Consider the following 13,623-nt stretch of genomic DNA (forward strand, 5'->3'; position numbering starts at 1 on the left):
TACAATAGTGTTTACTTTCGAACACTGGTTATAATACAATTACAGGTTGGTATTAGAAACAACTTTACGACGTATAATAACATTTAAAGACGCTAAAAGAAAAATCATCACATTCGTTCAGAATAAAGCCATCATACTTTTATTCTCCCTACTGCAAATGTCGATTAGAGTAAAGTCGAGTAAGCCAACTCAACACACAGGTACGATAGAAGTTTCACTTGTATCCAATGTAAATTTACTATCAATATATATTTTTGAAATAAACCCAAATTAAATATTTCAGCATCATATTAAATACATTTTATTACTATTTTCAATTATTAAAACTAGTATAGTTTAAATAAGGATTATTGTAACTAGATCTAAGGGATATTGTTTATATTTTTAAAATTATCGATTATATACATAAATTGAGGAGTGAATGGAAGGCTAAGGGTAACTTCTTAAACGACTACACATGCGGAAAAGGATTCTTAATCAATTGATCGATCGCACGGCCAATGTATTTCCGCTAACGAACGAATAAATTCAAGCTAAATTCATAAGGAAACTGTATCGATCCTTGGGATGGTCGGCATTTGTATTGCCGTATGTTGATAACGTTAGTACTTATACTAAGAAGATTTGTCTTACTTCTATATTTAATTAATTTGTAATTAACATTTAATTTAAATACATCTAAGTGTCTTTTCTAGTTATGAGTTTCGATGATGACAATGAACAAGCTTTATACTCTATATAATTCATGGACAAATAAGATATATATATATATATCAGTATAGTTTGCAAAATAACACAAAAATGGAACGGGACAAGATAAAACATAAAAAAGGACTTTGAGTTTAATATAATATGCAGTGTTTGCTTATCACTTCTATTTTATCAGGTTTAAAGAAACGAAACCTGCTGTTAAACTATTCTGCTGTCTAATATTTCTTTGTCTGAAGGAAGGGTTAATCTACGTTTTCCTTCGCCTTAAAATAGCGAATCATTTATAAGTATGAGAAAACGATTTGGAATATGGATGAGAATCAATTATGGATACATTTAGTCTTGTATGTATCTGTTTCACTGTGAATATGATGTAGCTCCTTATATTTAAATACTTATTTATAAATGTACATAAATGTAATATGAACTTAAAATTAGGCCGGTATATGCCGACGAAGACGCATGGATGATAATGATTGGAGGTGGAGAAGAATGTGTTTTGTCTTGCACGTTGGTAACTTGGCAAACCAGTGAACCGATGAGCCCACACAAGATGTATGTTGCTTCCCCAATTAAAGTATATTCTTGAAACATTTGATGGTTCTTGTCTAACTCTAAATACAATTCGTTTGATTCCTCAAACTAGTTTAAATATTTACAAAATTCATTGAGTACTCATTGTGTGGCACTCAATCGGCAGATACGCTTGCCTTTCATGGAGGACTGTGTCTGGATTTATACACCGAGGTTTAATTAAAATCATATCAAGTTATTGCTGGTAAAACGTATTCGTGATGCCACATACAGTCAAGGCTACGACTAGGGGGTTTTGCATGTTACGAGTCCGCGTGTCAAGTTGTGTTTATGTGTGCGTATACGAAGGGAAGGCTAATATTGATATTCCTTTTGTATGCGGCTAATTTTACAACACCGCCCGCCCATCCATTCGTCAATGTTAAGTGGAAATCACCCACTTGCCTTGACTGCGGTGTGTTAAACAAACAAAATAACGAACAACGATTGCTAGTTTGGGTTTGTGCATCTAGGCAACAGGTGCTTATTTGTAGACATCCTAGGTCCTTTTCATTTCACAAATTTCCTTGAAATACTGATAGACGACAGCCACATGCCATTTGGGTACTTGTTTGCTTCTTATTGTTTCTCTATTTACAGATTTTGCTTATTTGCCTTTAAGACGTCTATGAGAAGACAGGAACGACATTCAACGTTTCGTTTCTACTCCATTCGACGGGACGGGGTAGCATAGTGAATTATTTCTATCGTGGCCTACGACGACATGCCCTATGACGTTATCGCAGCTGGATTGGGACCGTTGATTAAAGCGGGATTTGTATGCTTAGACTTTCCAGATAGAGAATCGGAATCATGCATTGTCAGTTCATGGGCTTCTGGTAGTGTTGCGTCCAAGGTCCGGGATGTTTCCATACTGTGTGATAAGTGTGGAGTTGGGCTGATGCTTTCGTTTCTTGAACACAGACTACTGATGTTTCCACTGATGTTGTCGTTACATTCCTTATCTTTGGCACTGGCTGTGGTTGGCGTACTCACCGCTGACGGCACATTCTTGGTGGTGTTCGCCACAAGAAGTCCAGAGTATTTGACGCCGTTTAATTCAAGGTTAACCACCAACTGTTGTTCACCATTTTCATTGGTACCTGTGTGAAAAATAAAAGGTTATGAGATGTAAATATTCCTGAATCCAATCCATCCACAAACTGACTAACTTACCGTTGCGGGTGACACGAAACTGCATACCCGACAATAAATTTAATGCATCCAAAGGATTCAGTGAAGAGTTGGCTGGCGAGAAACTGTTGTTGACTTCGTTGTTGCTTCCGCTAATGCCACTCGATTCACTTCCTTGATGTTGGCTGTGTTGCTTAGACAAGTGTATCTTTTTAGTAGACACTGGAGAAATGTGTTCGTTTCCACCAGACACTGCCGATGTGGAGGGCGAGTTTTCTATAGCAGAATCATCAGACTTATCGTTGTGAACGCTGCTATTACTACCGTGATGTCGAGGTGGCCTACCCGTCATGCCATTCATTTGTTGTCTTTCCATAGTGTCATCATGAGAAGAGTTCACTGTAGTATCGTGGTCACCTTCGTCGTCATGTCCTTCCTCACCCTCCGCATCGGAGTCTTGTTGGTTATCATTCTTGTAATGGAAGTTAACAGCTGCAGCAGCAGCGGCCATATTGGTGGGTATGTAAAAATTAGCGGGGAATCCGGCACGTTTTGCGGGTGGTGGTTGGTGGTGGAATTCCTTATTATCAGTCATGTCTGGGCTAGGTTCGCGTTCACGCTCACGCTTAATGGTGGTAACACCAGGTGGCGAATCCGATAGGTTCAGGGCTTCACTACTATAAAAAGAAGGTTCCGTTAGTTATTGTTTCGTTGTATTGTGGTGAATATATATTAGGTTTACAAATGGGCTACATTCGCCATGCATAATAGTGTGTGTACAGTACTGTACAGTACCATATTGTATAAAAATGGATACATTCACCATGAAGAATATTGTGTATACAGTACCATATTGTGTACATTACATTCTGCCTTGTTGTTAGCGGTCTTCAATGAAAAGCAGTGTTGCCATTTTGGGCATTTCGGACCAAATTTTGTCCGAAAACAAACAAAATCTATGATGGCCAGAATTACATTTGAATTTTCAATGTTGATCCGAAAATCTCTCTTTTTAACGTACATTTTGAGCTGATTTTTTTCGAACGCCACTACTTACAAGATTTCTACGATTATTACTAATGCGCCAACACTTACCTATTGTTTAGCACATTCTGCTCCTTTGAATCCGATGCTGGGGGACTGGTATTGTTGTGATACATTTGCCACAAGGCAACCCGTGACATTTCCAACGCATTAAAGGCCTCTCGGGGACTGATCTCTGGGCTCTGTGAACGCTGTCTTTGTTGTTGTTCTCGCTGTTGTTGTTGTTGATGTTGCTGCTGCTGATGGTGCGGCGATAAGCCCATGGCAGCAGAGCCATTGCCCATTGCATTTTGCTCCTTCTTCACTTGTATCAATTTCAAGTATTCTATCATTCGCTGCTCGATTTCTTGCGTCACTAAATTTGGCACTTGGCCGAATGTGGGGGCCATCAGTCTGTGATGGGCCGCCGCTGCTGCTGCAGCCGCCTGTGCCTGTTGATTATTTGCCGCTGCGGCATGTGTCACCAAAGCCAGAGGAGACATTTGCTGCATACCGCCGGGCAACGTTTGCCGCCCCAATGGTGGCTGCAATAAAAATGAATAATTTTATTATTGACCACCGCTTTCCCCTTTCCCTTTTCACACTTACCATTTGCATTTGATTGTGCATAGCTTCATATTGGCCATAACTCGAACGTCGGCCTTCGCGACGATTGCCATCGATAGCCGCCTGCAATTCAGCCGGCGTACTTAAATTTTTCTTTTCACATTCGTACGGATACAAGTATTTCATATATCTGAAAAAAAGAAAAAAACATAAAAGATAACACTTTAGTAGAGCAATTTCATCCTGGTGATATCTTCAAATCCGACCGAAGTGGATATGGTGCTTCGGTCTGGGTATTGATTGATTCAATGGCATTTATTGACAACAAAGGCGTAATGTTTAATGTTTGCAGACAAGCGGATAGCAGCAATAACGACTACGCCGGTATTGGAATAAATAACTCGGATCGCATACCACCTGTAGAGCACAAGCAGCACTCGCATCGTGCGACCACTAAATAAGGCAATCATAGTGGTTAATGGCCAGCGATGTTCTTGTTGCTCGCTGGTCTTCGTAGACGACCAACAATTTTCGTATAAAAAAGCATCGAGAATGCCGAGAAGTATAGACGCCAGCCTTTGTCGATAATGGAGTTGATGCATTTGTGCGTCGTTGTCGTTTATATGATCTTTGTTGTTTATTTTTCGGCATCTTGATCTCAAGATGATATGTATGTACATACAAATGTGGATATGTTGCACTCTGTGTTGTCGTAGCTGTTTGTCTGTCTGTGTTTATAATTCATCAACACATGCGTGCAATATTTTGCATTTAATTCAATAAACACTTAAGAACTCAACCAATAAATAAAGTATATTCACTCTCACAGCAGAAGTATAAAGGTAAGAATTAGGTATGCCAACAAAGATAAAATATATTATATAGGAGCGGAAACCCAGGTGGTGACTTTTTTTTGGTTTGCAAATTATTTATTTTGCGATTACTGATCCACGTTATAAATTCCAATAGAAACTTGAGGGCGCTACAGAAGCAAGAGTCGTTCCATGAACCTATGTAAATGATTAAAAGTTTGAAAGAGTTTCGATTTCATGTAGAAAACTAATTTCAGTTCCACGAAGAACGGCATCCCTAACACCTATATAGGAATTTAATAATCACGGAATGCTTGGTTTCATATTCATTAATATGTATATACAATCTATTTGTATGTCGGGACTCGTTATGTGCTGCTTAAACATAACCAATATTCATTTGAATATCAAGATCCTTTGTGTGGCCATCGATATGCCTACCTGGGTCTTCTGATTCGTGTCCGAATGTGAATTCATTCTGTGAATTATCAAGTAAACATTGGCATGTAAACAGTGTAAAGTGAAAAAAAGAAAAAAAATGTGTTTGTTCCGAGACGGTCGAATCACCACGAAGCACAAAAAACACAGACGTGAGGCATGATGCTAATTATTACAGGCATGATTGTACCTTATTGCGTGTCGTTGGTAAGAGGATTCGTGCATCGCCGTGGCAGAAGATGAGATGCCACCTGATAAGAGGGTTTCTGTTAAGCCTAATTTACCAAACATTACATTGACATTTCCTAATATCCGCGTTAACAAAAAATGTGGCAACTATGACAAATACAAAAGCAGAGATTTTGAAAAGACTTCGTCTGCATCGGCTTAGCTCAATTCACACAATTTGGAGTAAATAATGATTGCATATGTAGAAATGTACTAATTCTATTTATGACAGACCTAGGTAAACTCTTTATTACTTCAACGAAGAATAATATGCAACGAGTATGAGAAGAGATTTGGCCTTAGGACGACGATCACCACTTCATAGACTTATTAGCATTTGTTGTTGTGTCACTTTATTGTAAAACCAGCTTCTTGTTTAATTTTCAAGCATCCCTTGCGAAGGGCTAACACTATTAAAATCTAACCAACTATACTCTGTCGCGAAAGTATCGCACATGTTAACAAATACTAGTCACTAGTCTGCACGTTCTGATACATCTTCGATATCCAAATAAATGTCCATGCAAATTATCGGGAAATGTGGCCTGTACAGCAACTAGAAAACGGTTCGAAATTAATTTTTTTGTTCAGTTCGATCTTCTAAATTCTAACTGAAACCCACGACAAAAAATATATTAATTAAAATTATTAATAACAGGTTGGTATATGATGAATATAACAGAAAATTGATCTACTATCCTATTTTTCGGGAATTATTCTCACAACATAGTGAAACTATCACATATGGAGGAAAATTTCTAAAAACCCCACTAATCAGTTTTATTATACAACAAATTATTCCAATGTAATGTGATTTTATTAGAAAAATCAACACCATTAAAACAATCAATCGACATTTCCTCATCAAATAAATGGCATCATTTGTAACGAAGCTAGTTAATTATAAAATGAAGAAGAAGAATTACTATGTGCTTATATGTGTTTGAATAAATGCGCCATATTTAACACCTTTAGCTGAATGATGAGAGCGAGCCTCAACAACAATTCAAAACAAAAAATTGAAACTTTTTTTATTTCGAATATCAATTGTAGTATTAATATTCAAATTTTACATATGCTAAGCACGTAGCAATGTATGTGTTTGTGTGTGTACGAGTGTAAGCTCATATTGTGAGAAAGCACATTCGTACTCGTACTCACGATACGATACACTAACTGTTATCCAAGCAAACAACAATCGACTGGGAATCCATTATATGTACCCCCACTTGAGAGATACCCAATACACCGGACAAACATTCAGAATGCATAACCCCCACCACAACAATTTGTTTACATATATTGTTTATTAGATTAACAAATAAAAGTGTTATTTTGCAAATCAAGCACGACCATTGGCTGGTCCCCTCTGCCACGGCTTATTTTGTTCGAGTGTGTATGTGTCTCAGACACATGAGAATTTGACGGTTAAAAAGCAGACGCCATTTTTATTTGCTTCGAAAATAACGGTTGAATGTTCATAATGAAATACAATTAAATGCATTTGTGATATTGCATGTGCTTATACGTACGTACGCACATACATACATACAAATATGTAGTAGTAAAAAGGTGCAAACACTCAGTCTTTCGCTATAGCCTCGCTCGTATTCAACGAGAGACCCTACTACCAAAGACAGTTAATTTCTAGAAATACGTTGAGACTAGAGTCATTGACATATTCGCCAAGTAATGCCCATCCCACCGGGCTATATATATTATATACCAGTTGAGCGTACACTTCACGTTTATTGGACCAAGGGAGGTGTTGGTCGCGTATGTGATTTGAGACATTGAAACTCATAAAATTCACAACACTATACGACACTTTAAACATGATTGAGTGCCCGACAGAATGACGGCCGACGGAATTTGAATGCAATGCCGCGTGCGTTGTAGTTCATGCAACAACAAAACATCATACTAGAAAATTAAAATGCGAACACCCGAACTTTTCCAATTTGTGAACATTGTATGGTCGCTTATAGGAACGCTGAAGTTTTGGTAGTAGTGTTCACGAAACGCCAAGTAAAACATATATATATATATATATAATATGCATCTGAATTAGGCATCCGGTTTGTGACTTGTATTCTCTCTGTGCTTCAAACGTGCTATTCGAATCATCCCAGACAACCAAGTGATCTAAACAACAAATGCGAATGGCGAATTTTAAAATGTGGTCGAATACGTCATCAAAACAATATTTTTCCGCATACAATTTGCAACTGGCAACGCCCATGGCTAGAATAGCAGGCCGAGCCCTCTCTAGGCTTTCCCTATGACAAATCGTACGGCAAGGGATTGCCTGTTGCTTGGATTTGAATGGCATTTTTGACATGGCCTCGATGATGTTGGTTTCCATCATCATGTATTGAATATCTTTTATTGCTGTCAATAGATGTGGTCTTTGTTGTTGTTAGACAATAACCACCGTCTGCTTAAAAACCTATTCCGCCGTGGTTTGACAAACCGAAGACAAACGACAATGGCTATACGCAAATGACTCAACCGTCAGTACAACAAAGCTTGTCTGCATAATTTCCTTCATTATAATTATGGTAGAAAATAATAAAATGGAAAATATACAATAAAATTGAAAAGCAATAAAAATGCTATATTTTACATGCCAGTATTGCCTATACATACATATGTATGCATGCATGCAAATCGTTATATTTACATCTACCTAAATACATATACATATGTGGTAGTACTTACTGTGTTCTTAGCGTAAAAGCTGCACTCGTAATGCTTGATGGCAGATGCAAGCCTTTGATGATTTCTTGCCACAACTTCTTGTTGATGACATCCACCAAACCACCACGTGCAATTACCAGGTTATACAGCTCATACAGATCCAAAACAGATTTGGCCATAATTGGCAGGCGATTAATGGGCGTGCCTAAAATAAAAAGAAAAATCATTTTAGAAAAAAAACCGATACTATAATAACCAAATAAAAAAAAATAAATTAAAAGTGCAATCTGCATCCATCTACAATATCCATCTCCTGTTGGACAAATAGAATCTCAAAGCACAACAAAAATATTATAATAATGGCTGAAAAATAATTAATTAGTAGGTGTATATCGATATAATATTTGAAACGTTCAAATAGTAATAAATATTATTGAATTCTCCCTGTGTGGTTGGTTCTGTTTGATTATTAAACAAACCTCCCAGAAGGGATATCTCCTAATGATCTGCTTGAGATTTATTAGACAATCGGCAAATACAAATACAATCGGTGGTATTGTGAGATACCCAAATCGTTTATCATGATGCGTTCGTGGTGCTTAAACATCGACAATTATTGGCTGCTCTTCAAATTGTTTATAGAAACGAAATGTTTGGCTCGATTTATGATGCAATTCATCAATTTACCCATTTAATAGAAATGATCTTTTAATGACCTTTAAGTAGTGATCTCTAAACACCCTCACACCGACCAATTTGTAATAAAAAATCTAATTTGTAGTTTCACAAGGAATGATTTTCATACAACGTGTGCCTTTGTTGTAGCCGGGCAAAACTTGCCTGTTGTTGTGTTTTATAGATTTTTTTCTTATTCGTACATAATTTTATTGTTTTGTTTTTTTGGCCGTACTGCAACATTTATGGATCTCGTGTTCCCAATTTATTTTCGTTTTGGATTTGGATGGGTATAATGCCCCAAAGGTATCAATCAAAATACATACGTACATATTTATAATCAACTCGACATTCGGCAAGAAATACCGTGGCACATACCAAAACAAAATCAAACAAAAACGGCAATGCAAGTTGATGGACATGTTGATTGCGGAGTGTAACACTTCGACAAACGAAAATATCAGAAAAAAACACAAAACCAGAGCAAAGAACAAGAAATCGATACCCATGCATTTGTATGGTCATAAACAATAAGAAATGCATCTGCATGGCAGACTAACCACCTTCACGAAATGGGGGCGAGGCGCATACATACAACAGAAAAGTAATTAAGCATATGTAGACAGGTTATGAGTAATTATTAATGGAACTACAATTGACGGACGAAACATTCAATTGTAGCATATTCTAGGTCTCAAATGTATTATATTTTGATTAAAGTGTACATTTAATACACTGTGCTTATATTTTTACTCAACGTGCCGGGCGGGCGGCATTGCTGGATTGAATTTCAATATGTGTTTTCATACGAAACTATGACGATTTTGTTTGCACCCCCTCATATGTATGTAGATGGGTGACCGTGGATACTCGTATTACCGATCCATTTGAATAATTGAAACTAAATGTTGCCATCATTACCGGTAGATACCTTCCCGCAATGTGGGGAACCTCCATACCCCACTATGAATGTCATTCGAAAGGATGTGAACCATATGTTTTATAATATCGTACATACGAAATCAAAAGATGCATTCGGTACTCGTTGATTTGTTAGAACTTCGAAAATGTAACACAAATAGCACCACATTTTCCGAAATGCTTGCTAGTCTCGAGGAGACAATATTTGCCCCTAACAACGACACGCCAACATGTAGCATTATTGATGCCCTACTCTTTGTCATACTGATCGAAATGTCAAAATGACACTTTGATATGTGAAAATAATTTAAGAATAATGACTATTTTGGCTCTTTTATCAAATGACTGGTTCTTGGGTGTTTTTTGAAACCATCGGTGGTTCCTATTTTCTTTTTTTGGTTTCGTATGCTTAGTCTGCTTAGAACCGACAACCGTGAACACTAAGAGGGACAAGGTTGATTTGGCCCTACGTGCTTTGGCCCAATGAGCTGCACCAATTTCCTTCTATTAATAAAATAATTTTCAAATCCATCACACGTCATGAAGAATTTAAAATTTTTAATATGAAAACATTTCGAAATAAACATTTATGGTGTGATACATTGTGACACATTGACTGATGGATGCAGCATTAAATGAGTGCAACAACGTCCTGGTAGATAGTCTATGCGCGTATTCGATATTTGAGACCTATAGCTAAAAGGGTCCAAAACAAAATATTTCATGTGTTTGTGCTTATATACACACATACATATGAACATAATAAGTGTGTGCATCTGTATCGATTTGCATTTGACATTTGTGGACCAACAAACTTCCACTTTATTGAGAGAATATTTTATGTGGTAATTTCCCAAGTACAAGTGGAAATTTATGTCTATACATTGGACATTTAATTAACATAATTTGCTTGATCGAACTACCATCAAATACTACATAAACAATAAAATGAGAACGAACGACGTTCCTGATTGTGATTTCTTGTTTATTTATTTGTTTCCAAAATGCCACCGTTCACGTTTTGAGTGCATTTTTGCTTTCTGTTAGCTGAGCAACGAAAAATGCGTTGCTCAGGCTGGCAGACGGCAGGGGTAAGCAGTGAATACGTTTGTGTTTTTATGACATGCCTTGTGAAGTGACGAATCGTTCAAGTGTTGATCATGTCATTAGCAATCATGTTGACGTTGATGTTCTTGAAATTTTAATGAAATTGTACGACCGTGTCTTCCCCCTTCCATGAGGCAGACACCCCCAGACCTATCCTGTCGCCCCAATAATAATGGTTAGATGAATTCAAATGCAAGCATCAACACACTCAAAAATATTCCGGGGGCAAAAAAAAACTGACTTCCTAAGTAGAAAAGCCTGCTGCTGTACGTGTGTAGTGGGGACACGATGAGTCGTTAATAATGATGATGCCCCAATAGTCCGCGTATACCCGATGTCGTAGCGACGAAGGCATTGCAGTGGGCCTCCGTGTGTTTTGTTGGTGCAGTTTGTATGATATTCAATGCATAATGCGGTCCTCCCCAAATTGTTTTTTGTTTATTGTACGAATGCAACAACAACAATATTTAATGCATTTATAAATATTTTTTATTGCCAGTCATAACACTCACAATAAAAGTCCCAGAAATGCCTCAGAAGACGCCATTAAACAAACAACATTAACATTTACTCGTATTGATCTTGCCCTGACGTCACCCCTTCCCCCTTTCCACTTTGATGACAATTAATAAACTAAAAGATTCCCTGATATTAAAAATATGTGCGACCATGTCAATATTCTATCTTTTCGGGAACACTATTCATAAAAAGACGTGTAAGTATGTGCAGACCAAGTATTTTTTTAACATATTCCACGATAACATTTTAATTGACTGCAAATTATATTTTGAATTTAATTAAGTTCTTATTTTATTTTACTTACCTCTTTTCTGCATAAAAGAAAATAAATCATCTAAGAATTCTTTTCGCTTTGGGTCATCGTTGATTTCGTACAACTGCAAAGATAAATAAAGAGAAAATTACATTTAGACATCAACAGTACACACATTATTCGTTAAAAGGCATCACAAAGTGGAGAGGTAAATGCATTTGAAAAAGGAACCCGACAAAATAATATTTTGACACTTTCACAGATGCCGCCGCCTTATGATCTGAAAAACAATAAACTCTCCCAAAACCCGAAGTGTGTCAGGTTGTGTTGAAGTAAAATCACAATGAATCGACATTTCCCAACATCGCCTTTTATATCACGGTAGTACACGGTGGTGGGTTTATGCCGGTAAGAAGATCTTTATCATTCGGATGCTTGTTTACAGTAGCAGAATGAGTATCGTTTGTATTGCGCTCTTAAGCCTGTGTCCACAATCACCCAGGGTGGTGTTGATAATAAGCCCATGAATAGCCAGCCAATGTCAGAGCAACAGTGGGCAACGCACGCTTTCATCATTGGTGCTTGGCAAGGACGCATGCCTTTAACAGGATAATTATGTGCGCACTAACAAAGGAAAATGTGTATTCCCTCTAATTCCATTGCGATATTTGCCACCGTCGTGTTGCCCAATGTGGTAAGATCACCCAGGTATGTTTTTGTTTACTGTGTGATAATAGCATTTGAAGAGGGATAATCGGGATGAACAATCTAATTGGGCTATTCACAATGCCGTTGCAACCAATAAATCACTTAAATCCCCAGGAAAATATTTACATTAGCAAAATTGGTGTGCACTTAACACTGCTCAATTCCATTAAATGCCATAAATATGAGTTTCTTTCTGTCGAAAATTAAGCTCAAACCCTGAGCTTAGCTACTGGTCATGAAAAAGGCTTGCAACGCACGCAAATCATTATGCGCAAACGACTGTAATTTGACAACCGGTGTTTAACCGAATGAAACCTATAATCACCAAAAAAATGTCTGGTAAAGTAAAAGACGGCGACGACCGTATGAACCAAATGGCATATGAATATCAGAGAAATCACACTATCGTGAATAAATATGTATACACATATAATCACATAAATAAAAAATAATCACAAATGCATCAACAATCTTTATATATTGTTAATTAATTTAAGTAACACTCACAAATTTTTCCACAAAGATTATAAAACATAATCTATCGTATAGTTTAAGTTAATTTTAATAAATCTCAGGATCATTAAAATATCCATACCTAATAAATAGTTACATTTTAAGATACTAAATTCGTCTTAATAGGCATTGTTCTCTTGGCTTGATATAATTTGTATTTATTATTAATTATTCACTTCCATCTTCCATCTTTTGTTTATTTTTAATTTTTTCTAATGATAACCATATACCCAAACCGAATCATAGGCATATTATGGAAATGTTCTCGGGCAATGAATATTTTAACGACTTAAAAAATGATTAAAAACAAAATCAATATGGAGGTTTCAGAGGTAGAAGGCATGTACATTTTAAGATCGCCTCTGGGTGGAAACACACCAGAGAGAACGAAGTAAAATAATGAAAAATTGAATATTTAATTGAAAAATTAAATGAATCCATGAAAATGCCGCGAAGGCATTAAAACATTTTTGGTTGTACTTGATAGATTGCTCTCAGTCGATATATAGGCGATAAAGAAAATTAATAAAACTTCCAATTTAGTTGCACCCAAGATTACTATGACCATTACAGCTATTATAATTATATTGTTATATACTAGGTGGAGGATTTGGAAATTCATATAGTTTTCGTAGAATGGTTGAATGACTTCAATTCCCTCGTAAAATTTGTTGTAGACAAAATATTCTGTGCTATGTTAGTATTGACTTGCAGAAGTGTTAATGTATGCGGTTCTGTTTT

The 13,623-nt window shown here is 36.7% G+C and overlaps 1 protein-coding gene across 1 annotated transcript in view; it reads right to left on the bottom strand.

The window, feature by feature from the left end:
* Positions 1–2,013: 2,013 nt before the first annotated feature.
* The window catches only part of LOC133323567 (protein dead ringer), a 42,664-nt gene continuing 31,054 nt past the window's right edge, over positions 2,014–13,623 (bottom strand). Inside the window, exons 6-11 of the mRNA XM_061532482.1 lie at positions 11,713–11,785; positions 8,208–8,391; positions 4,051–4,198; positions 3,514–3,986; positions 2,461–3,095; positions 2,014–2,387 (exon numbers count right to left, since the gene is read on the bottom strand). Of these exons, the coding sequence (XP_061388466.1) occupies positions 2,014–2,387; positions 2,461–3,095; positions 3,514–3,986; positions 4,051–4,198; positions 8,208–8,391; positions 11,713–11,785 (1,887 nt within the window). The remainder of the gene's footprint in view (positions 2,388–2,460; positions 3,096–3,513; positions 3,987–4,050; positions 4,199–8,207; positions 8,392–11,712; positions 11,786–13,623) is intronic.

This window comes from Musca vetustissima, unplaced genomic scaffold (genome assembly GCF_032173495.1).
Source record: "Musca vetustissima isolate MV318-11 ecotype Yass unplaced genomic scaffold, APGP_CSIRO_Mvet_v1 utg19604, whole genome shotgun sequence".
NCBI lineage: Eukaryota > Metazoa > Arthropoda > Insecta > Diptera > Muscidae > Musca > Musca vetustissima.